Source organism: Odontesthes bonariensis, chromosome 15 (genome assembly GCF_027942865.1).
Source record: "Odontesthes bonariensis isolate fOdoBon6 chromosome 15, fOdoBon6.hap1, whole genome shotgun sequence".
NCBI classification, from domain to species: domain Eukaryota; kingdom Metazoa; phylum Chordata; class Actinopteri; order Atheriniformes; family Atherinopsidae; genus Odontesthes; species Odontesthes bonariensis.
The window spans coordinates 397459-421500 of NC_134520.1; the positions used below are offsets into that span (position 1 = coordinate 397459).

At 52.3% G+C, this 24042-nt stretch overlaps 1 protein-coding gene across 5 annotated transcripts in view; it reads left to right on the forward strand.

Annotated features, from left to right (window-relative positions):
- Positions 1-24042, forward strand: part of LOC142400017 (epidermal growth factor receptor substrate 15-like 1) — a 142878-nt gene that overhangs the window by 62227 nt on the left and 56609 nt on the right. For all 5 annotated transcript variants that reach the window (XM_075484572.1, XM_075484570.1, XM_075484573.1 and 2 more), the window contains exon 11: positions 4159-4315. In XM_075484572.1, coding sequence (XP_075340687.1) covers positions 4159-4315 — 157 coding nt within the window. The remainder of the gene's footprint in view (positions 1-4158; positions 4316-24042) is intronic.

A 24042-nucleotide genomic window follows, 5' to 3' on the forward strand; every position in this document is an offset into this window, starting at 1 on the left:
GATTCTGTCCCAACAGATTCTGTTCCAACATATTCTGTCCCAACAGGTTCTGTTCCAACAGATTCTGTCCCTACAGGTTCTGTCCCAACAGATTCTGTCCCAACAGATTCTGTTCCAACATATTCTGTCCCAACAGATTCTGTCCCAACAGGTTCTGTCCCAACAGGTTCTGTTCCAACAGGTTCTGTCCCAAAAGGTTCTGTCCCAAAAGGTTCTGTCCCAACAGGTTCTGTCCCAAAAGGTTCTGTCCCAACAGGTTCTGTCCCAACAGATTCTGTCCCAACAGGTTCTGTTCCAACAGATTCCGTTCCAACAGGTTCTGTTCCAACAGATTCTGTCCCAACAGGTTCTGTTCCAACAGATTATGTCCCAACAGATTCTGTCCCAACAGGTTCTGTTCCAACAGATTCCGTTCCAACAGGTTCTGTCCCAACAGGTTCTGTCCCAACAGATTCCGTTCCAGCAGGTTCTGTCCCAACAGATTCTGTTCCAACAGGTTCTGTTCCAACAGATTCCGTTCCAACAGGTTCTGTCCCAACAGATTCTGTTTCAACAGGTTCTGTTCCAACAGATTCTGTCCCAACAGGTTCTGTTCCAACAGATTCCGTTCCAACAGATTCTGTCCCAACAGGTTCTGTTCCAACAGATCCTGTCCCAACAGGTTCTGTTCCAACAGGTTCTGTTCCAACAGATTCTGTCCCAACAGGTTCTGTTCCAACATATTCTGTCCCAACAGGTTCTGTCCCAACAGGTTCCGTTCCAACAGGTTCTGTCCCAACAGGTTCCGTTCCAACAGGTTCTGTTCCAACATATTCTGTCCCAACAGATTCTGTCCCAACAGGTTCTGTTCCAACAGATTCTGTTCCAACAGATTCTGTTCCAACAGGTTCTGTTCCAACAGATTCTGTCCCAACAGGTTCTGTTCCAACAGATTCTGTTCCAACAGATTCTGTCCCAACAGGTTCTGTCCCAACAGGTTCTGTTCCAACAGATTCTGTCCCAACAGGTTCTGTCCCAATAGGTTCTGTTCCAACAGGTTCTGTTCCAACAGATTCCGTTCCAACAGGTTCTGTCCCAACAGGTTCTGTTCCAACAGATTCCGTTCCAACAGGTTCTGTCCCAACAGATTCTGTTCCAACAGGTTCTGTTCCAACAGATTCCGTTCCAACAGGTTCTGTCCCAACAGATTCTGTTTCAACAGGTTCTGTTCCAACATATTCTGTCCCAACAGGTTCTGTTCCAACAGATTCCGTTCCAACAGATTCTGTCCCAACAGGTTCTGTTCCAACAGATCCTGTCCCAACAGGTTCTGTTCCAACAGGTTCTGTTCCAACAGATTCTGTCCCAACAGGTTCTGTTCCAACATATTCTGTCCCAACAGGTTCTGTCCCAACAGGTTCTGTTCCAACAGATTCTGTCCCAATAGGTTCTGTCCCAACAGGTTCCGTTCCAACAGGTTCTGTTCCAACAGGTTCTGTTCCAACAGATTCTGTCCCAATAGGTTCTGTCCCAACAGGTTCCGTTCCAACAGGTTCTGTTCCAACATATTCTGTCCCAACAGGTTCCGTTCCAACAGGTTCCGTTCCAACAGATTCTGTCCCAACAGGTTCTGTTCCAACAGATTCCGTTTCAACAGGTTCTGTTCCAACAGATTCTGTCCCAACAGGTTCTGTCCCAACAGATTCTGTTTCAACAGGTTCTGTTCCAACAGATTCTGTCCCAACAGGTTCCGTTCCAACAGGTTCTGTTCCAACATATTCTGTCCCAACAGATTCTGTCCCAACAGGTTCTGTTCCAACAGATTCTGTTCCAACAGGTTCTGTCCCAACAGGTTCTGTCCCAACAGGTTCCGTTCCAACAGGTTCCGTTCCAACAGGTTCTGTTCCAACAGGTTCTGTCCCAACAGGTTCTGTCCCAACAGGTTCTGTTCCAACAGATTCTGTCCCAACAGGTTCCGTTCCAACAGGTTCCGTTCCAACAGATTCTCTCCCAACAGATTCTGTCCCAACAGGTTCTGTTCCAACAGGTTCCGTCCCAACAGGTTCTGTTCCAACAGATTCTGTTCCAACAGATTCTGTCCCAACAGGTTCTGTCCCAACAGATTCTGTTCCAACAGATTCTGTTCCAACAGGTTCTGTCCCAACAGGTTCTGTTCCAACATATTCTGTCCCAACAGATCCTGTTCCAACAGGTTCTGTCCCAACAGGTTCTGTTCCAACATATTCTGTCCCAACAGATTCTGTCCCAACAGGTTCTGTTCCAACAGATTCTGTCCCAACAGGTTCTGTTCCAACAGGTTCTGTCCCAACAGGTTCTGTTCCAACATATTCTGTCCCAACAGATTCTGTTCCAACAGGTTCTGTCCCAACAGGTTCTGTTCCAACATATTCTGTCCCAACATATTCTGTCCCAACAGGTTCTGTCCCAACAGGTTCTGTTCCAACAGATTCTGTTCCAACAGGTTCTGTCCCAACAGATTCTGTCCCAACAGATTCTGTTCCAAAAGGTTCTGTTCCAACATATTCTGTTCCAACAGATTCTGTCCCAACAGGTTCTGTTCCAACAGGTTCTGTCCCAACAGATTCTGTTCCAACAGATTCTGTTCCAACAGGTTCTGTCCCAACAGATTCTGTCCCAACAGGTTCTGTTCCAACAGATTCTGTTCCAACAGGTTCTGTTCCAACAGGTTCTGTCCCAACAGATTCTGTTCCAACAGATTCTGTCCCAACAGATTCTGTTCCAACAGGTTCTGTTCCAACAGATTCTGTCCCAACAGGTTCTGTTCCAACAGATTCCGTTCCAACAGGTTCTGTCCCAACAGATCCTGTTCCAACAGATTCTGTTCCAACAGATTCTGTCCCAACAGGTTCTGTCCCAACAGATTCTGTCCCAACAGATTCTGTTCCAAAAGGTTCTGTTCCAACATATTCTGTTCCAACAGATTCTGTCCCAACAGGTTCTGTTCCAACAGGTTCTGTCCCAACAGATTCTGTTCCAACAGATTCTGTTCCAACAGGTTCTGTCCCAACAGATTCTGTCCCAACAGGTTCTGTTCCAACAGATTCTGTTCCAACAGGTTCTGTTCCAACAGGTTCTGTCCCAACAGATTCTGTTCCAACAGATTCTGTCCCAACAGATTCTGTTCCAACAGGTTCTGTTCCAACAGATTCTGTCCCAACAGGTTCTGTTCCAACAGATTCCGTTCCAACAGGTTCTGTCCCAACAGATCCTGTTCCAACAGATTCTGTTCCAACAGATTCTGTCCCAACAGATTCTGTCCCAACAGATTCTGTTCCAACAGATTCTCTCCCAACAGGTTCTGTCCCAACAGGTTCTGTTCCAACATATTCTGTCCCAACAGATTCTGTCCCAACAGGTTCTGTTCCAACAGATTCTGTCCCAACAGGTTCTGTTCCAACATATACTGTCCCAACAGATTCTGTCCCAACAGATTCTGTCCCAACAGTTTCTATTCCAACATATTCTGTCCCAACAGATTCTGTTCCAACAGGTTCTGTTCCAACAGGTTCTGTCCCAACAGATTCTGTCTCACCAGGTTCTGTTCCAACAGGTTCTGTTCCAACAGATTCTGTTCCAACAGGTTCTGTCCCAACAGGTTCTGTTCCAACAGATTCTGTTCCAACAGATTCCGTTCCAACAGGTTCTGTCCCAACAGATCCTGTTCCAACAGATTCTGTCCCAACAGATTCTGTCCCAACAGGTTCTGTTCCAACAGATTCTGTCCCAACAGGTTCTGTTCCAACATATACTGTCCCAACAGATTCTGTCCCAACAGATTCTGTCCCAACAGTTTCTATTCCAACATATTCTGTCCCAACAGATTCTGTTCCAACAGGTTCTGTTCCAACAGGTTCTGTCCCAACAGATTCTGTCCCACCAGGTTCTGTTCCAACAGGTTCTGTTCCAACAGATTCTGTCCCACCAGGTTCTGTTCCAACAGGTTCTCTTCCAACAGATTCTGTCCCACCAGGTTCTGTCCCACCAGGTTCTGTCCCACCAGGTTCTGTTCCAACAGATTCTGTCCCAACAGGTTCTGTTCCAACAGGTTCTGCAGCAGCAGCATGGCTGACTTGTTTCATTCAATCAATCAGTCTGAAATGAACGTGTCTCTGTTGGCTGTGGTCTTCTGCCCTGCAGGGCTTTGGCAGACACAAGGCAGGTAGGCAAACTGAGCAGGGAGCAGTTTGCCCTCGCCATGCATCTCATCCAGCAAAAAGTGAGCAAGGGCATCGACCCTCCTCAAGCCCTGACTGCTGACATGATCCCCCCCTCTGAAAGAGGCACTCCTGTACCAGTAGGTTCCACAGACACAACACTAAACATTTGGGAGAGTTGGCTGAGAAATCATTATCATGTGATTGACTAATACTGCAGTAGTTTCTTATGGGGTATGCACCTACGTCACTGTTCTATCAAACCATACCCGGAGAGCTTGGATTGATTGGCCAAGCCTTCCGCTCCCACACATTGCACTGGGAGTACGACAAATTGATATTATCTTGATATTGTCCATTGGTCTTAACTTGAATCTTAGTGACATCCAAAGGATCTGTGGAACACAGACATGAACATCCTGCCAGAGGTCAGGTTTCCTGATGTTTATATGTACCTCATCTGGATGCTGTGAAAGTTCCCAAAAGCTCACAAAGTCTCAAAGCATACAGTAGTCTGGATGTCTAGTTGTACTTCAAAAAGGGATTTGTACGTTGAATTATGGCGCCAAAGTCTGAAATCAACATTGGGGTTGCAAACAGACAGGTTTGTGCGATCATCTTTTATTTTATTTCAATTTTTGTACTGAAAAGTATTGAAATTGCAATATGAAATGATGGTGTAGAATCCACCATGCAGCCCATGTTACATATGGGCACAGTGGGGAGACAGTTCAACTTTTTCCTACTTTATGGTGGTCTCATGAGCTTTCACCAGTTTGCATTTTGATTTATAGCCCTGGGAAAACATTCGACCTGTGAACCAGGTAACCACGGTTACAAAGGTTTGAGCATCCATCAAAACAACAGCATCAAACTTTTTTTCAACATATTCCCCACATAACTTTTAATGTTTTGTCACTTTTGTCACCTGCAGAACAGACCTGTTATTGTTCATCTAAGGCTGTCTCCTGCTTTGTAGAATTCTGTAGAAAGAAAACTTGTGTTTTCCAGACAGTTAAACAGTTGGCAGTCAGTGGGCTTGCTGTCAGTGGGTGGAACTTGAGTACAGTCACATATCTGATGATCATCTATTGACCAAAAGAAAAACTAACAAAAAGTCTTTGAGAAAAAATGATGGAATCATTCCACTTTCAGGATGTTCATTCGGCTATGATATAGTCTGTAAAAGATTTGACACAAAACAATTTCATTTAAAAGCTGAATGCTCTGACCTTTTAAACATTTAAAAAAGGACAATAATTTCAATCATTTTTACATTTTTTCTTTCTCAGATGAAGTAGAGGAGAAAATCTCCCTGGTACTTTACCTGCCATCTCCTCTGGTCCTTTACCTGTCATCTCCTCTGGTCCTTTCCCTGCCATCTCCCTGGTCCTTTACCTGCCATCTCCCTGGTCCTTTACATGCCATCTCCCTGGTCCTTTACCTGCCATCTCCTCTGGTCCTTTACCTGCCATCTCCCTGGTCCTTTACATGCCATCTCCCTGGTCCTTTACCTGCCATCTCCTCTGGTCCTTTACCTGCCATCTCCTCTGGTCCTTTACCTGCCATCTCCCTGGTCCTTTACCTGCCATCTGCTCTGGTCCTTTACCTGCCATCTGCTCTGGTCTTTTACCTGCCATCTCCCTGGTCCGTTACCCGCCATCTCCTCTGGTCCTTTCCCTCCCATCTCCTCTGGTCCTTTCCCTGCCATCTCCTCTGGTCTTTTACCTGCCATCTCCTCTGGTCCTTTCGTTGCCATCTCCCCGGTCCTTTACCTGCCATCTCCTCTGGTCCTTTACCTGCCATCTCCTCTGGTCCTTTACCTGCCATCTCCCTGGTCCTTTACATGCCATCTCCCTGGTCCTTTACATGCCATCTCCCTGGTCCTTTACCTGCCATCTCCTCTGGTCCTTTCCCTGCCATTTCCCTGGTCTTTTACCTGCCATCTCCTCTGGTCCTTTCCCTGCCATCTCCCTGGTCCTTTACCTGCCATCTCCCTGGTCCTTTACTTGCCATCTCCCTGGTCCTTTACATGCCATCTCCCTGGTCCTTTACCTGCCATCTCCTCTGGTCCTTTACCTGCCATCTCCTCTGGTCCTTTACCTGCCATCTCCCTGGTCCTTTACATGCCATCTCCCTGGTCCTTTACCTGCCATCTCCTCTGGTCCTTTACCTGCCATCTCCTCTGGTCCTTTACCTGCCATCTCCTCTGGTCCTTTACCTGCCATCTCCCTGGTCCTTTACCTGCCATCTCCTCTGGTCCTTTACCTGCCATCTGCTCTGGTCCTTTACCTGCCATCTCCCTGGTCCGTTACCCGCCATCTCCTCTGGTCCTTTCCCTCCCATCTCCTCTGGTCCTTTCCCTGCCATCTCCTCTGGTCTTTTACCTGCCATCTCCTCTGGTCCTTTCCCTGCCATCTCCCCGGTCCTTTACCTGCCATCTCCTCTGGTCCTTTACCTGCCATCTCCTCTGGTCCTTTACCTGCCATCTCCCTGGTTCTTTACATGCCATCTCCCTGGTCCTTTACATGCCATCTCCCTGGTCCTTTACCTGCCATCTCCTCTGGTCCTTTCCCTGCCATTTCCCTGGTCCTTTACATGCCATCTCCTCTGGTCCTTTACCTGCCATCTCCCTGGTCCTTTACCTGCCATCTCCTCTGGTCCTTTACCTGCCATCTCCCTGGTCCTTTACCTGCCATCTCCTCTGGTCCTTTACCTGCCATCTCCCTGCTCTTTTACCTGCCATCTCCTCTGGTCCTTTACCTGTCATCTCCTCTGGTCCTTTCCCTGCCATCTCCCTGGTCCTTTACCTGCCATCTCCTCTGGTCCTTTACCTGCCATCTCCCTGGTCCTTTACATGCCATCTCCCTGGTCCTTTACCTGCCATCTCCTCTGGTCCTTTACCTGCCATCTCCTCTGGTCCTTTACCTGCCATCTCCCTGGTCCTTTACCTGCCATCTCCTCTGGTCCTTTACCTGCCATCTGCTCTGGTCCTTTACCTGCCATCTCCCTGGTCCGTTACCCGCCATCTCCTCTGGTCCTTTCCCTCCCATCTCCTCTGGTCCTTTCCCTGCCATCTCCTCTGGTCTTTTACCTGCCATTTCCCTGGTCCTTTACATGCCATCTCCTCTGGTCCTTTACCTGCCATCTCCCTGGTCCTTTACCTGCCATCTCCTCTGGTCCTTTACCTGCCATCTCCCTGGTCCTTTACCTGCCATCTGCTCTGGTCCTTTACCTGCCATCTCCCTGGTCCGTTACCCGCCATCTCCTCTGGTCCTTTCCCTCCCATCTCCTCTGGTCCTTTCCCTGCCATCTCCTCTGGTCTTTTACCTGCCATCTCCTCTGGTCCTTTCCTTGCCATCTCCCCGGTCCTTTACCTGCCATCTCCTCTGGTCCTTTACCTGCCATCTCCTCTGGTCCTTTACCTGCCATCTCCCTGGTCCTTTACATGCCATCTCCCTGGTCCTTTACATGCCATCTCCCTGGTCCTTTACCTGCCATCTCCTCTGGTCCTTTCCCTGCCATTTCCCTGGTCTTTTACCTGCCATCTCCTCTGGTCCTTTCCCTGCCATCTCCCTGGTCCTTTACCTGCCATCTCCCTGGTCCTTTACCTGCCATCTCCCTGGTCCTTTACATGCCATCTCCCTGGTCCTTTACCTGCCATCTCCTCTGGTCCTTTACCTGCCATCTCCTCTGGTCCTTTACCTGCCATCTCCCTGGTCCTTTACATGCCATCTCCCTGGTCCTTTACCTGCCATCTCCTCTGGTCCTTTACCTGCCATCTCCTCTGGTCCTTTACCTGCCATCTCCCTGGTACTTTACCTGCCATCTCCTCTGGTCCTTTACCTGTCATCTCCTCTGGTCCTTTCCCTGCCATCTCCCTGGTCCTTTACCTGCCATCTCCTCTGGTCCTTTACCTGCCATCTCCCTGGTCATTTACATGCCATCTCCCTGGTCCTTTACCTGCCATCTCCTCTGGTCCTTTACCTGCCATCTCCTCTGGTCCTTTACCTGCCATCTCCCTGGTCCTTTACCTGCCATCTCCTCTGGTCCTTTACCTGCCATCTGCTCTGGTCCTTTACCTGCCATCTCCCTGGTCCGTTACCCGCCATCTCCTCTGGTCCTTTCCCTCCCATCTCCTCTGGTCCTTTCCCTGCCATCTCCTCTGGTCTTTTACCTGCCATTTCCCTGGTCCTTTACATGCCATCTCCTCTGGTCCTTTACCTGCCATCTCCCTGGTCCTTTACCTGCCATCTCCTCTGGTCCTTTCCCTGCCACCTCCTCTGGTCCTTTACCTGCCATCTCCCTGGTCCTTTACATGCCATCTCCCTGGTCCTTTCCCTGCCATCTCCTCTGGTCCTTTACCTGCCATCTCCTCTGGTCCTTTACCTGCCATCTCCCTGGTCCTTTACCTGCCATCTGCTCTGGTCCTTTACCTGCCATCTGCTCTGGTCCTTTACCTGCCATCTCCCTGGTCCGTTACCCGCCATCTCCTCTGGTCCTTTCCCTCCCATCTCCTCTGGTCCTTTCCCTGCCATCTCCTCTGGTCTTTTACCTGCCATCTCCTCTGGTCCTTTCCTTGCCATCTCCCCGGTCCTTTACCTGCCATCTCCTCTGGTCCTTTACCTGCCATCTCCTCTGGTCCTTTACCTGCCATCTCCCTGGTCCTTTACATGCCATCTCCCTGGTCCTTTACATGCCATCTCCCTGGTCCTTTACCTGCCATCTCCTCTGGTCCTTTCCCTGCCATTTCCCTGGTCTTTTACCTGCCATCTCCTCTGGTCCTTTCCCTGCCATCTCCCTGGTCCTTTACCTGCCATCTCCTCTGGTCCTTTACCTGCCATCTGCTCTGGTCCTTTACCTGCCATCTCCCTGGTCCGTTACCCGCCATCTCCTCTGGTCCTTTCCCTCCCATCTCCTCTGGTCCTTTCCCTGCCATCTCCTCTGGTCCTTTACCTGCCATCTCCCTGGTCCGTTACCCGCCATCTCCTCTGGTCCTTTCCCTCCCATCTCCTCTGGTCCTTTCCCTGCCATCTCCTCTGGTCCTTTACCTGCCATCTCCCTGGTCCTTTACATGCCATCTCCCTGGTCCTTTACCTGCCATCTCCTCTGGTCCTTTACCTGCCATCTCCTCTGGTCCTTTCCCTGCCATTTCCCTGATCTTTTACCTGCCATCTCCTCTGGTCCTTTCCCTGCCATCTCCCTGGTCCTTTACCTGCCATCTCCCTGGTCCTTTACCTGCCATCTCCCTGGTCCTTTACATGCCATCTCCCTGGTCCTTTACCTGCCATCTCCTCTGGTCCTTTACCTGCCATCTCCCTGGTCCTTTACATGCCATCTCCCTGGTCCTTTACCTGCCATCTCCTCTGGTCCTTTACCTGCCATCTCCTCTGGTCCTTTACCTGCCATCTCCTCTGGTCCTTTACCTGCCATCTCCCTGGTCCTTTACCTGCCATCTCCTCTGGTCCTTTACCTGCCATCTGCTCTGGTCCTTTACCTGCCATCTCCCTGGTCCTTTACCTGCCATCTCCTCTGGTCCTTTACCTGCCATCTCCCTGGTACTTTACCTGCCATCTCCCTGGTACTTTACCTGCCATCTCCTCTGGTCCTTTACCTGTCATCTCCTCTGGTCTTTTCCCTGCCATCTCCCTGGTCCTTTACCTGCCATCTCCCTGTTCCTTTACCTGCCATCTCCTCTGGTCCTTTACCTGCCATCTCCCTGGTCCTTTACATGCCATCTCCCTGGTCCTTTACCTGCCATATCCTCTGGTCCTTTACCTGCCATCTCCCTGGTCCTTTACCTGCCATCTCCCTGGTCCTTTACCTGCCTTCTCCTCTGGTCCTTTACCTGCCATCTCCTCTGGTCCTTTACCTGCCATCTCCCTGGTCCTTTACCTGCCATCTCCTCTGGTCCTTTACCTGCCATCTGCTCTGGTCCTTTACCTGCCATCTCCCTGGTCCGTTACCCGCCATCTCCTCTGGTCCTTTCCCTGCCATCTCCTCTGGTCTTTTACCTGCCATCTCCTCTGGTCCTTTCCCTGCCATCTCCCCGGTCCTTTACCTGCCATCTCCTCTGGTCCTTTACCTGCCATCTCCTCTGGTCCTTTACCTGCCATCTCCCTGGTCCTTTACATGCCATCTCCCTGGTCCTTTACCTGCCATCTTCCTGGTCCTTTACCTGCCATCTCCTCTGGTCCTTTCCCTGCCATTTCCCTGGTCCTTTACATGCCATCTCCCTGGTCCTTTACCTGCCATCTCCTCTGGTCCTTTACCTGCCATCTCCTCTGGTCCTTTACCTGCCATCTCCCTGGTCCTTTACTTGCCATCTCCTCTGGTCCTTTCCCTGCCATCTCCTTGGTCCTTTACCTGCCTTCTCCTCTGGTCCTTTACCTGCCATCTCCTCTAGTCCTTTACCTGCCATCTCCCTGGTCCTTTACCTGCCATCTCCTCTGGTCCTTTCCCTGCCATCTCCCTGGTCCTTTACCTGCCATCTCCTCTGGTCCGTTACCCGCCATTTCCCTGGTACTTTACCTGCCATCTCCCTGGTCCTTTACCTGCCATCTCCTCTGGTCCTTTCCCTGCCATCTCCTTGGTCCTTTACCTGCCATACCTCTGGTCCTTTACCTGCCATCTCCTTGGTCCTTTACCTGCCATCTCCCTGGTCCTTTACATGCCATCTCCCTGGTCCTTTACATGCCATCTCCCTGGTCCTTTACCTGCCATCTCCCTGGTCCTTTACATGCCATCTCCCTGGTCCTTTACATGCCATCTCCCTGGTCCTTTACCTGCCATCTCCTCTGGTCCTTTCCCTGCCATTTCCCTGGTCCTTTACATGCCATCTCACTGTTCCTTTACCTGCCATCTCCTCTGGTCCTTTACCTGCCATCTCCTCTGGTCCTTTACCTGCCATCTCCCTGGTCCTTTACCTGCCATCTCCTCTGGTCCTTTCCCTGCCATCTCCTCTGGTCCTTTACCTGCCATCTCCTCTGGTCCTTTACCTGTCATCTCCTCTGGTCCTTTCCCTGCCATCTCCCTGGTCCTTTACCTGCCATCTCCCTGGTCCTTTACCTGCCATCTCCCTGGTCCTTTACATGCCATCTCCCTGGTCCTTTACCTGCCATCTCCTCTGGTCCTTTACCTGCCATCTCCCTGGTCCTTTACATGCCATCTCCCTGGTCCTTTACCTGCCATCTCCTCTGGTCCTTTACCTGCCATCTCCTCTGGTCCTTTACCTGCCATCTCCCTGGTCCTTTACCTGCCATCTGCTCTGGTCCTTTACCTGCCATCTGCTCTGGTCTTTTACCTGCCATCTCCCTGGTCCGTTACCCGCCATCTCCTCTGGTCCTTTCCCTCCCATCTCCTCTGGTCCTTTCCCTGCCATCTCCTCTGGTCTTTTACCTGCCATCTCCTCTGGTCCTTTCCTTGCCATCTCCCCGGTCCTTTACCTGCCATCTCCTCTGGTCCTTTACCTGCCATCTCCTCTGGTCCTTTACCTGCCATCTCCCTGGTCCTTTACATGCCATCTCCCTGGTCCTTTACATGCCATCTCCCTGGTCCTTTACCTGCCATCTCCTCTGGTCCTTTCCCTGCCATTTCCCTGGTCTTTTACCTGCCATCTCCTCTGGTCCTTTCCCTGCCATCTCCCTGGTCCTTTACCTGCCATCTCCCTGGTCCTTTACCTGCCATCTCCCTGGTCCTTTACATGCCATCTCCCTGGTCCTTTACCTGCCATCTCCTCTGGTCCTTTACCTGCCATCTCCTCTGGTCCTTTACCTGCCATCTCCCTGGTCCTTTACATGCCATCTCCCTGGTCCTTTACCTGCCATCTCCTCTGGTCCTTTACCTGCCATCTCCTCTGGTCCTTTACCTGCCATCTCCTCTGGTCCTTTACCTGCCATCTCCCTGGTCCTTTACCTGCCATCTCCTCTGGTCCTTTACCTGCCATCTGCTCTGGTCCTTTACCTGCCATCTCCCTGGTCCGTTACCCGCCATCTCCTCTGGTCCTTTCCCTCCCATCTCCTCTGGTCCTTTCCCTGCCATCTCCTCTGGTCTTTTACCTGCCATCTCCTCTGGTCCTTTCCCTGCCATCTCCCCGGTCCTTTACCTGCCATCTCCTCTGGTCCTTTACCTGCCATCTCCTCTGGTCCTTTACCTGCCATCTCCCTGGTTCTTTACATGCCATCTCCCTGGTCCTTTACATGCCATCTCCCTGGTCCTTTACCTGCCATCTCCTCTGGTCCTTTCCCTGCCATTTCCCTGGTCCTTTACATGCCATCTCCTCTGGTCCTTTACCTGCCATCTCCCTGGTCCTTTACCTGCCATCTCCTCTGGTCCTTTACCTGCCATCTCCCTGGTCCTTTACCTGCCATCTCCTCTGGTCCTTTACCTGCCATCTCCCTGCTCTTTTACCTGCCATCTCCTCTGGTCCTTTACCTGTCATCTCCTCTGGTCCTTTCCCTGCCATCTCCCTGGTCCTTTACCTGCCATCTCCTCTGGTCCTTTACCTGCCATCTCCCTGGTCCTTTACATGCCATCTCCCTGGTCCTTTACCTGCCATCTCCTCTGGTCCTTTACCTGCCATCTCCTCTGGTCCTTTACCTGCCATCTCCCTGGTCCTTTACCTGCCATCTCCTCTGGTCCTTTACCTGCCATCTGCTCTGGTCCTTTACCTGCCATCTCCCTGGTCCGTTACCCGCCATCTCCTCTGGTCCTTTCCCTCCCATCTCCTCTGGTCCTTTCCCTGCCATCTCCTCTGGTCTTTTACCTGCCATTTCCCTGGTCCTTTACATGCCATCTCCTCTGGTCCTTTACCTGCCATCTCCCTGGTCCTTTACCTGCCATCTCCTCTGGTCCTTTACCTGCCATCTCCCTGGTCCTTTACCTGCCATCTGCTCTGGTCCTTTACCTGCCATCTCCCTGGTCCGTTACCCGCCATCTCCTCTGGTCCTTTCCCTCCCATCTCCTCTGGTCCTTTCCCTGCCATCTCCTCTGGTCTTTTACCTGCCATCTCCTCTGGTCCTTTCCTTGCCATCTCCCCGGTCCTTTACCTGCCATCTCCTCTGGTCCTTTACCTGCCATCTCCTCTGGTCCTTTACCTGCCATCTCCCTGGTCCTTTCCATGCCATCTCCCTGGTCCTTTACATGCCATCTCCCTGGTCCTTTACCTGCCATCTCCTCTGGTCCTTTCCCTGCCATTTCCCTGGTCTTTTACCTGCCATCTCCTCTGGTCCTTTCCCTGCCATCTCCCTGGTCCTTTACCTGCCATCTCCCTGGTCCTTTACCTGCCATCTCCCTGGTCCTTTACATGCCATCTCCCTGGTACTTTACCTGCCATCTCCTCTGGTCCTTTACCTGCCATCTCCTCTGGTCCTTTACCTGCCATCTCCCTGGTCCTTTACATGCCATCTCCCTGGTCCTTTACCTGCCATCTCCTCTGGTCCTTTACCTGCCATCTCCTCTGGTCCTTTACCTGCCATCTCCCTGGTACTTTACCTGCCATCTCCTCTGGTCCTTTACCTGTCATCTCCTCTGGTCCTTTCCCTGCCATCTCCCTGGTCCTTTACCTGCCATCTCCTCTGGTCCTTTACCTGCCATCTCCCTGGTCATTTACATGCCATCTCCCTGGTCCTTTACCTGCCATCTCCTCTGGTCCTTTACCTGCCATCTCCTCTGGTCCTTTACCTGCCATCTCCCTGGTCCTTTACCTGCCATCTCCTCTGGTCCTTTACCTGCCATCTGCTCTGGTCCTTTACCTGCCATCTCCCTGGTCCGTTACCCGCCATCTCCTCTGGTCCTTTCCCTCCCATCTCCTCTGGTCCTTTCCCTGCCATCTCCTCTGGTCTTTTACCTGCCATTTCCCTGGTCCTTTACATGCCATCTCCTCTGGTCCTTTACCTGCCATCTCCCTGGTCCTTTACATGCCATCTCCCTGGTCCTTTACCTGCCATCTCCTCTGGTCCTTTACCTGCCATCTCCTCTGGTCCTTTCCCTGCCATTTCCCTGATCTTTTACCTGCCATCTCCTCTGGTCCTTTCCCTGCCATCTCCCTGGTCCTTTACCTGCCATCTCCCTGGTCCTTTCCCTGCCATCTCCTCTGGTCCTTTACCTGCCATCTCCTCTGGTCCTTTCCCTGCCACCTCCTCTGGTCCTTTACCTGCCATCTCCCTGGTCCTTTACATGCCATCTCCCTGGTCCTTTCCCTGCCATCTCCTCTGGTCCTTTACCTGCCATCTCCTCTGGTCCTTTACCTGCCATCTCCCTGGTCCTTTACCTGCCATCTGCTCTGGTCCTTTACCTGCCATCTGCTCTGGTCCTTTACCTGCCATCTCCCTGGTCCGTTACCCGCCATCTCCTCTGGTCCTTTCCCTCCCATCTCCTCTGGTCCTTTCCCTGCCATCTCCTCTGGTCTTTTACCTGCCATCTCCTCTGGTCCTTTCCTTGCCATCTCCCCGGTCCTTTACCTGCCATCTCCTCTGGTCCTTTACCTGCCATCTCCTCTGGTCCTTTACCTGCCATCTCCCTGGTCCTTTACATGCCATCTCCCTGGTCCTTTACATGCCATCTCCCTGGTCCTTTACCTGCCATCTCCTCTGGTCCTTTCCCTGCCATTTCCCTGGTCTTTTACCTGCCATCTCCTCTGGTCCTTTCCCTGCCATCTCCCTGGTCCTTTACCTGCCATCTCCTCTGGTCCTTTACCTGCCATCTGCTCTGGTCCTTTACCTGCCATCTCCCTGGTCCGTTACCCGCCATCTCCTCTGGTCCTTTCCCTCCCATCTCCTCTGGTCCTTTCCCTGCCATCTCCTCTGGTCCTTTACCTGCCATCTCCCTGGTCCGTTACCCGCCATCTCCTCTGGTCCTTTCCCTCCCATCTCCTCTGGTCCTTTCCCTGCCATCTCCTCTGGTCCTTTACCTGCCATCTCCCTGGTCCTTTACATGCCATCTCCCTGGTCCTTTACCTGCCATCTCCTCTGGTCCTTTACCTGCCATCTCCTCTGGTCCTTTCCCTGCCATTTCCCTGATCTTTTACCTGCCATCTCCTCTGGTCCTTTCCCTGCCATCTCCCTGGTCCTTTACCTGCCATCTCCCTGGTCCTTTACCTGCCATCTCCCTGGTCCTTTACATGCCATCTCCCTGGTCCTTTACCTGCCATCTCCTCTGGTCCTTTACCTGCCATCTCCCTGGTCCTTTACATGCCATCTCCCTGGTCCTTTACCTGCCATCTCCTCTGGTCCTTTACCTGCCATCTCCTCTGGTCCTTTACCTGCCATCTCCTCTGGTCCTTTACCTGCCATCTCCCTGGTCCTTTACCTGCCATCTCCTCTGGTCCTTTACCTGCCATCTGCTCTGGTCCTTTACCTGCCATCTCCCTGGTCCTTTACCTGCCATCTCCTCTGGTCCTTTACCTGCCATCTCCCTGGTACTTTACCTGCCATCTCCCTGGTACTTTACCTGCCATCTCCTCTGGTCCTTTACCTGTCATCTCCTCTGGTCTTTTCCCTGCCATCTCCCTGGTCCTTTACCTGCCATCTCCCTGTTCCTTTACCTGCCATCTCCTCTGGTCCTTTACCTGCCATCTCCCTGGTCCTTTACATGCCATCTCCCTGGTCCTTTACCTGCCATATCCTCTGGTCCTTTACCTGCCATCTCCCTGGTCCTTTACCTGCCATCTCCCTGGTCCTTTACCTGCCTTCTCCTCTGGTCCTTTACCTGCCATCTCCTCTGGTCCTTTACCTGCCATCTCCCTGGTCCTTTACCTGCCATCTCCTCTGGTCCTTTACCTGCCATCTGCTCTGGTCCTTTACCTGCCATCTCCCTGGTCCGTTACCCGCCATCTCCTCTGGTCCTTTCCCTGCCATCTCCTCTGGTCTTTTACCTGCCATCTCCTCTGGTCCTTTCCCTGCCATCTCCCCGGTCCTTTACCTGCCATCTCCTCTGGTCCTTTACCTGCCATCTCCTCTGGTCCTTTACCTGCCATCTCCCTGGTCCTTTACATGCCATCTCCCTGGTCCTTTACCTGCCATCTTCCTGGTCCTTTACCTGCCATCTCCTCTGGTCCTTTCCCTGCCATTTCCCTGGTCCTTTACATGCCATCTCCCTGGTCCTTTACCTGCCATCTCCTCTGGTCCTTTACCTGCCATCTCCTCTGGTCCTTTACCTGCCATCTCCCTGGTCCTTTACTTGCCATCTCCTCTGGTCCTTTCCCTGCCATCTCCTTGGTCCTTTACCTGCCTTCTCCTCTGGTCCTTTACCTGCCATCTCCTCTAGTCCTTTACCTGCCATCTCCCTGGTCCTTTACCTGCCATCTCCTCTGGTCCTTTCCCTGCCATCTCCCTGGTCCTTTACCTGCCATCTCCTCTGGTCCGTTACCCGCCATTTCCCTGGTACTTTACCTGCCATCTCCCTGGTCCTTTACCTGCCATCTCCTCTGGTCCTTTCCCTGCCATCTCCTTGGTCCTTTACCTGCCATACCTCTGGTCCTTTACCTGCCATCTCCTTGGTCCTTTACCTGCCATCTCCCTGGTCCTTTACATGCCATCTCCCTGGTCCTTTACATGCCATCTCCCTGGTCCTTTACCTGCCATCTCCCTGGTCCTTTACATGCCATCTCCCTGGTCCTTTACATGCCATCTCCCTGGTCCTTTACCTGCCATCTCCTCTGGTCCTTTCCCTGCCATTTCCCTGGTCCTTTACATGCCATCTCACTGTTCCTTTACCTGCCATCTCCTCTGGTCCTTTACCTGCCATCTCCTCTGGTCCTTTACCTGCCATCTCCCTGGTCCTTTACCTGCCATCTCCTCTGGTCCTTTCCCTGCCATCTCCTCTGGTCCTTTACCTGCCATCTCCTCTGGTCCTTTACCTGTCATCTCCTCTGGTCCTTTCCCTGCCATCTCCCTGGTCCTTTACCTGCCATCTCCCTGGTCCTTTACCTGCCATCTCACTGGTCCTTTACCTGCCATCTCCCTGGTCCTTTACATGCCATCTCCCTGGTCCTTTACCTGCCCTATCCTCTGGTCCTTTACCTGCCATCTCCCTGGTCCTTTACATGCCATCTCCCTGGTCCTTTACCTGCCATCTCCTCTGGTCCTTTACCTGCCATCTCCTCTGGTCCTTTACGTGCCATCTCCTCTGGTCCTTTACCTGCCATCTCCTCTGGTCCTTTACCTGCCATCTCCCTGGTCCTTTACCTGCCATCTCCTCTGGTCCTTTCCCTGCCATCTCCTCTGGTCCTTTACCTGCCATCTCCTCTGGTCCTTTACCTGCCATCTCCCCTGGTCCTTTCCCTGCCATCTCCTCTGGTCTTTTACCTGCCATCTCCTCTGGTCCTTTCCCTGCCATCTCCCCGGTCCTTTACCTGCCATCTCCTCTGGTCTTTTACCTGCCATCTCCCCTGGTCCTTTACATGCCATCTCCCTGGTCCGTTACCCGCCATCTCCTCTGGTCCTTTCCCTCCCATCTCCTCTGGTCCTTTCCCTGCCATCTCCTCTGGTCTTTTACCTGCCATCTCCTCTGGTCCTTTCCCTGCCATCTCCCCGGTCCTTTACCTGCCATCTCCTCTGGTCCTTTACCTGCCATCTCCCCTGGTCCTTTACCTGCCATCTCCTTGGTCCTTTACCTGCCATCTCCTCTGGTCCTTTACCTGCCATCTCCTCTGGTCCTTTACATGCCATCTCCCTGGTCCTTTACCTGCCATCTCCCTGGTCCTTTACATGCCATCTCCCTGGTCCTTTACATGCCATCTCCCTGGTCCTTTACCTGCCATCTCCTCTGGTCCTTTCCCTGCCATTTCCCTTGTCCTTTACATGCCATCTCACTGTTCCTTTACCTGCCATCTCCTCTGGTCCTTTACCTGCCATCTCCTCTGGTCCTTTACCTGCCATCTCCCTGGTCCTTTACCTGCCATCTCCTCTGGTCCTTTCCCTGCCATCTCCTCTGGTCCTTTACCTGCCATCTCCTCTGGTACTTTACCTGTCATCTCCTCTGGTCCTTTCCCTGCCATCTCCCTGGTCCTTTACCTGCCATCTCCCTGGTCCTTTACCTGCCATCTCACTGGTCCTTTACCTGCCATCTCCCTGGTCCTTTACATGCCATCTCCCTGGTCCTTTACCTGCCCTATCCTCTGGTCCTTTACCTGCCATCTCCCTGGTCCTTTACATGCCATCTCCCTGGTCCTTTCCCTGCCATCTCCTCTGGTCTTTTACCTGCCATCTCCTCTGGTCCTTCACCTGACATCCCCTCTGGTCCTTTACCTGCCATCTCCTCTGGTCCTTTACCTGCCATTTCCCTGGTCCTTTACCTGCCATCTCCTCTGGTCCTTTACCTGCCATCTCCTCTGGTCCTTTCCCTGCCATCTCCTCTGGTCCTTTACCTGCCATCTCCTCTGGTCTTTTACCTGCCATCTCCCTGGTTTTTTACCTGCCATCTCCCTGGTCCTTTCCCTGCCATCTCCTTGGTCCTTTACCTGCCATCTCCTCTAGTCCTTTACCTGCCATCTCCCTGGTCCTTTACCTGCCATCTCCTCAGGTCATTTCCCTGCCATCTCCCTGGTCCTTTACCTGCCATCTCCTCTGGTCCTTTCCCTGCCATTTCCCTGGTCCTTTACATGCCATCTCCCTGGTCCTTTACCTGCCATCTCCTCTGGTCCTTTACCTGCCATCTCCCTGGTCCTTTACTTGCCATCTCCTCTTGTCCTTTCCCTGCCATCTCCTTGGTCCTTTACCTGCCTTCTCCTCTGGTCCTTTACCTGCCATCTCCTCTAGTCCTTTACCTGCCATCTCCCTGGTCCTTTACCTGCCATCTCCCTGGTCCTTTCCCTGCCATCTCCTCTGGTCCTTTCCCTGCCATCTCCTTGGTCCTTTACCTGCCATCTCCTCTGGTCCTTTACCTGCCATCTCCCTGGTCCTTTACCTGCCATCTCCTCTGGTCCTTCACCTGACATCCCCTCTGGTCCTTTACCTGCCATCTCCTCTGGTCCTTTACCTGCCATTTCCCTGGTACTTTACCTGCCATCTCCTCTGGTCCTTTCCCTGCCATCTCCTCTGGTCCTTTACCTGCCATCTCCTCTGGTCTTTTACCTTCCATCTCCCTGGTTTTTTACCTGCCATCTCCCTGGTCCTTTCCCTGCCATCTCCTTGGTCCTTTACCTGCCATCTCCTCTAGTCCTTTACCTGCCATCTCCCTGGTCCTTTACCTGCCATCTCCTCTGGTCATTTCCCTGCCATCTCCCTGGTCCTTTACCTGCCATCTCCTCTGGTCCTTTCCCTGCCATTTCCCTGGTCCTTTACATGCCATCTCCCTGGTCCTTTACCTGCCATCTCCTCTGGGCCTTTACCTGCCATCTCCTCTGGTCCTTTACCTGCCATCTCCCTGGTCCTTTACTTGCCATCTCCTCTTGTCCTTTCCCTGCCATCTCCTTGGTCCTTTACCTGCCTTCTCCTCCGGTCCTTTACCTGCCATCTCCTCTAGTCCTTTACCTGCCATTTCCCTGGTCCTTTACCTGCCATCTCCCTGGTCCTTTCCCTGCCATCTCCTCTGGTCCTTTCCCTGCCATCTCCTTGGTCCTTTACCTGCCATCTCCTCTGGTCCTTTACCTGCCATCTCCCTGGTCCTTTACCTGCCATCTCCTCTGGTCCTTTACCTGCCATCTCCTCTGGTCCTTTCCCTGCCATCTCCTCTGGTCCTTTCCCTGCCATCTCCTCTGGTCCTTTACCTGCCATCTCCTCTGGTCTTTTACCTGCCATCTCCCTGGTTTTTTACCTGCCATCTCCCTGGTCCTTTCCCTGCCATCTCCTTGGTCCTTTACCTGCCATCTCCTCTAGTCCTTTACCTGCCATCTCCCTGGTCCTTTACCTGCCATCTCATCTGGTCATTTCCCTGCCATCTCCCTGGTCCTTTACCTGCCATTTCCTCTGGTCCTTTCCCTGCCATTTCCCTGGTCCTTTACATGCCATCTCCCTGGTCCTTTACCTGCCATCTCCTCTGGTCCTTTACCTGCCATCTCCTCTGGTCCTTTACCTGCCATCTCCCTGGTCCTTTACATGCCATCTCCTCTTGTCCTTTCCCTGCCATCTCCTTTGTCCTTTACCTGCCTTCTCCTCTGGTCCTTTACCTGCCATCTCCTTTAGTCCTTTACCTGCCATCTCCCTGGTCCTTTACCTGCCATCTCCCTGGTCCTTTCCCTGCCATCTCCTCTGGTCCTTTCCCTGCCATCTCCTTGGTCCTTTACCTGCCATCTCCTCTGGTCCTTTACCTGCCATCTCCCTGGTCCTTTACCTGCCATCTCCTCTGGTCCTTTACCTGCCATCTCCCCTGGTCCTTTCCCCGCCATCTCCCTGGTACTTTACATGCCATATCCTCTGGTCCTTGACCTGCCATCTCCCTGCTCCTATACCTGCCATCTCCCCTGGTCCTTTACCTGCCATCTCCCTGGTCCTTTACCTGCCATCTCCCTGCTCTTTTACCTGCCATCTCCCTGGTCCTTTACCTGCCATCTCCCTGCCCCTTTACCTGCCATCTCCTCTGGTCTTTTACCTGCCATCTCCCTGCTCCTTTACCTGCCATCTCCCCTGGTCCTTTACCCGCCATCTCCTCTGGTCTTTTACCTGACATTTCCCTGGTCCTATACCTGCCATCTCCCTGGTCCTTTACCTGCCATCTCCCTGCTCTTTTACCTTCCATCTTCCTGCTCCTTTACCTGCCATCTCCCTGCTCCTTTACCTGCCATCTCCTCTGGTCTTTTACCTGCCATCTCCCTGCTCCTTTACCTGCCATCTCCCCTGCTCCTTTACTTGCCATCTCCCTGCTCCTTTCCCTGCCATCTCCCTGGTCCTTTACCTGCCATCTCCCTGCTCCTTTACCTGCCATCTCCCTGCTCCTTTACCTGCCATCTCCCTGCTCCTTTACCTGCCATCTCCTCTGGTCTTTTACCTGCCATTTCCCTGGTCCTTTACCTGCCATCTCCCTGCTCGTTTACCTGCCATCTCCCTGTTCTTTTACCTGCCATCTCCCTGCTCTTTTACCTGCCATCTCCCCATGTCCTTTACCTGCCATTTCCCTGCTCCTTTACCTGCCATCTCCCTGCTCCTTTACCTGCCATCTCCTCTGGTCTTTTACCTGCCATCTCCCCTGGTCCTTTACCTGCCATCTCCCTGCTCCTTTAACTGTCATCTCCCTGCTCCTTTACCTGCCATCTCCCTGCTCCTTTACCTGCCATCTCCTCTGGTCTTTTACCTGCCATTTCCCTGGTCCTTTACCTGCCATCTCCCTGCTCCTTTACCTGCCATCTCCCTGCTCTTTTACCTGCCATCTCCCTGCTCCTTTACCTGCCATCTCCCTGCTCCTTTACCTGCCATCTCCTCTGGTCTTTTACCTGCCATCTCCCCTGGTCCTTTACCTGCCATCTCCCTGCTCCTTTAACTGTCATCTCCCTGCTCCTTTACCTGCCATCTCCCTGCTCCTTTACCTGTCATCTCCTCTGGTCTTTTACCTGCCATTTCCCTGGTCCTTTACCTGCCATCTCCCTGCTCCTTTACCTGCCATCTCCCTGCTCTTTTACCTGCCATCTCCCTGCTCTTTTAACTTCCATCTCCCTGCTCCTTTACCTGCCATCTCCTCTGGTCTTTTACCTGCCATTTCCCTGCTCCTTTACCTGCCATCTCCCTGCTCCTTTACCTGCCATCTCCCTGGTCCTTTACCTGCCATCTCCCTGCTCCTTTACCTGCCATCTCCCTGCTCTTTTACCTGCCATCTCCCTGCTCTTTTACCTGCCATCTCCCCATGTCCTTTACCTGCCATTTCCCTGCTCCTTTACCTGCCATCTCCTTGCTCCTTTACCTGCCATCTCCCTGCTCTTTTACCATCCATCTCCCTGCTCTTTTACCTGCCATCTCCCTGCTCTTTTACCTGCCATCTCCCTGCTCCTTTACCTGCCATCTCCTCTGGTCCTTTACCTGACATTTCCCTGGTCCTTTACCTGCCATCTCCCTGCTCCTTTACCTGCCATCTCCCTGCTCTATTACCTGCCATTTCCCTGGTCCTTTACCTGCCATCTCCCTGCTCTTTTACCTGCCATCTCCCTGCTCCTTTACCTGCCATTTCCCTGCTCCTTTACCTGCCATCTCCCTGCTCCTTTACCTGCCATCGGCCCCATAGCATCACTGATGGTGGAAATGTGCTGGTTTCCTTCAGCCGCCCATCTTTCTGTGTTTCACCGGAGCAAACTAAAGTTCCAGCATCGTTTCCTTGGTGATTCATCTCTGAGTCTCTCTTCCATCCAAGCATCCACAGTCCGTGGCTGCTTCTCTTTAGCCTTTGTGACCTGCTTTTCTTCTCTTCAGGAGTTACTGATGCTTTCCTTTGGCTTCTCTGGATGAAATCCCATTTCCTTCAGCTGCTTCCTTACAGTCCATCGGCTCCTGTTTCTGACCGTTTGTTTTTCAGTTCTTTTGTTGAACATTTTCTATTTTCAGACATCATGACTTTTTTGTCCTGACGTCTTCCTCGGTGGACCTGTATGTTTCCTTTTTACAACCTTCCCGTTTTGTTTGTACTGGCTCCAAATATTAGAGCCAGCTGACAGGGAACATCCAACATCTTTTTGCCCCACTCTGAGTGGAATTCTCTTCTTGAAGGAGTTTTGGAATCTTGTTTCCCCTGACGGCTCTCTTTTCAGTCTCATGTTTCCTGTCCATCAGCAACAGCTCCTCATGCTCTGCAACAACTCTCTTTGATCTGAACACTCATTTGCACAAGTGATTCCTTCATGTTTCCCCACTTTAAAAAAAGTAGGGGAAAATTACAAAGCCATATAATGAAAGCTGCTAAATGAAACGTTTTGTGTCTTTAATAGTTTTGCTTGTGCTTTTACAAAATAAAAAAGTGAATTAACATCCATCACTTTTGTCAGGGATTGTAAACGGTTCTTGCTTTGGGCAGGGACGGCCTCCTGTTCTGCTCCTGATGGGAGCTGAACACTGAGCACACGCTGGGTGTGCAGTGTTGTCCAGCCCAGAGCCGTCCCCAGCCCAGAACTGTCCCCAGCCCAGAACCGTCCCCAGCCCAGAGCCATCCCCAGCCCAGAGCCGTCCCCAGCCCAGAGCCGTCCCCAGCCCAGAGCCGTCCCCAGCCCAGAACCGTCCCCAGCCCAGAGCCGTCCCCAGCCCAGAGCCGTCCCCAGCCCAGAACCGTCCCCAGCCCAGAGCCGTCCCCAGCACAGAGCCGTCCCCAGCCCAGAACCGTCCCCAGCCCAGAACCGTCCCCAGCCCAGAGCCGTCCCCAGCCCAGAGCCGTCCCCAGCCCAGAACCGTCCCCAGCCCAGAGCCGTCCCCAGCCCAGAACCGTCCCCAGCCCAGAGCCGTCCCCAGCACAGAGCCGTCCCCAGCCCAGAACCGTCCCCAGCCCAGAGCCGTCCCCAGCACAGAGCCGTCCCCAGCCCAGAACCGTCCCCAGCCCAGAGCCGTCCCCAGCACAGAGCCGTCCCCAGCACAGAGCCGTCCCCAGCCCAGAACCGTCCCCAGCCCAGAACCGTCCTCCTTGGACTGCCCCTGGCTTCTGTTGGTCGAATGCCCTGCCTGGCGGCTCTCTGTCAGTGTGTGAATGATTGGATCAGAGTAACAGAACAGTGTCGGCTGATGTAGCAAAAAGTGAGGAGGACAGAGGGACACTTTTTTTTTTCACTTTTTGGCTACTTATCTTTTTTTTCTTTACATTCAACAACAAAAGAAAAAAACTATTTCTTTTATATTTTCACATTTCTTTAAATAGCAATTTGTTTAGGTTTATTTTTCATAATAAACAGAAGTATTTTAATGGGGGAAAGGAAGATAAAATGATAAAAGAGATTTTAATGTAAGGAGAACAGAAAGTGTCCTCT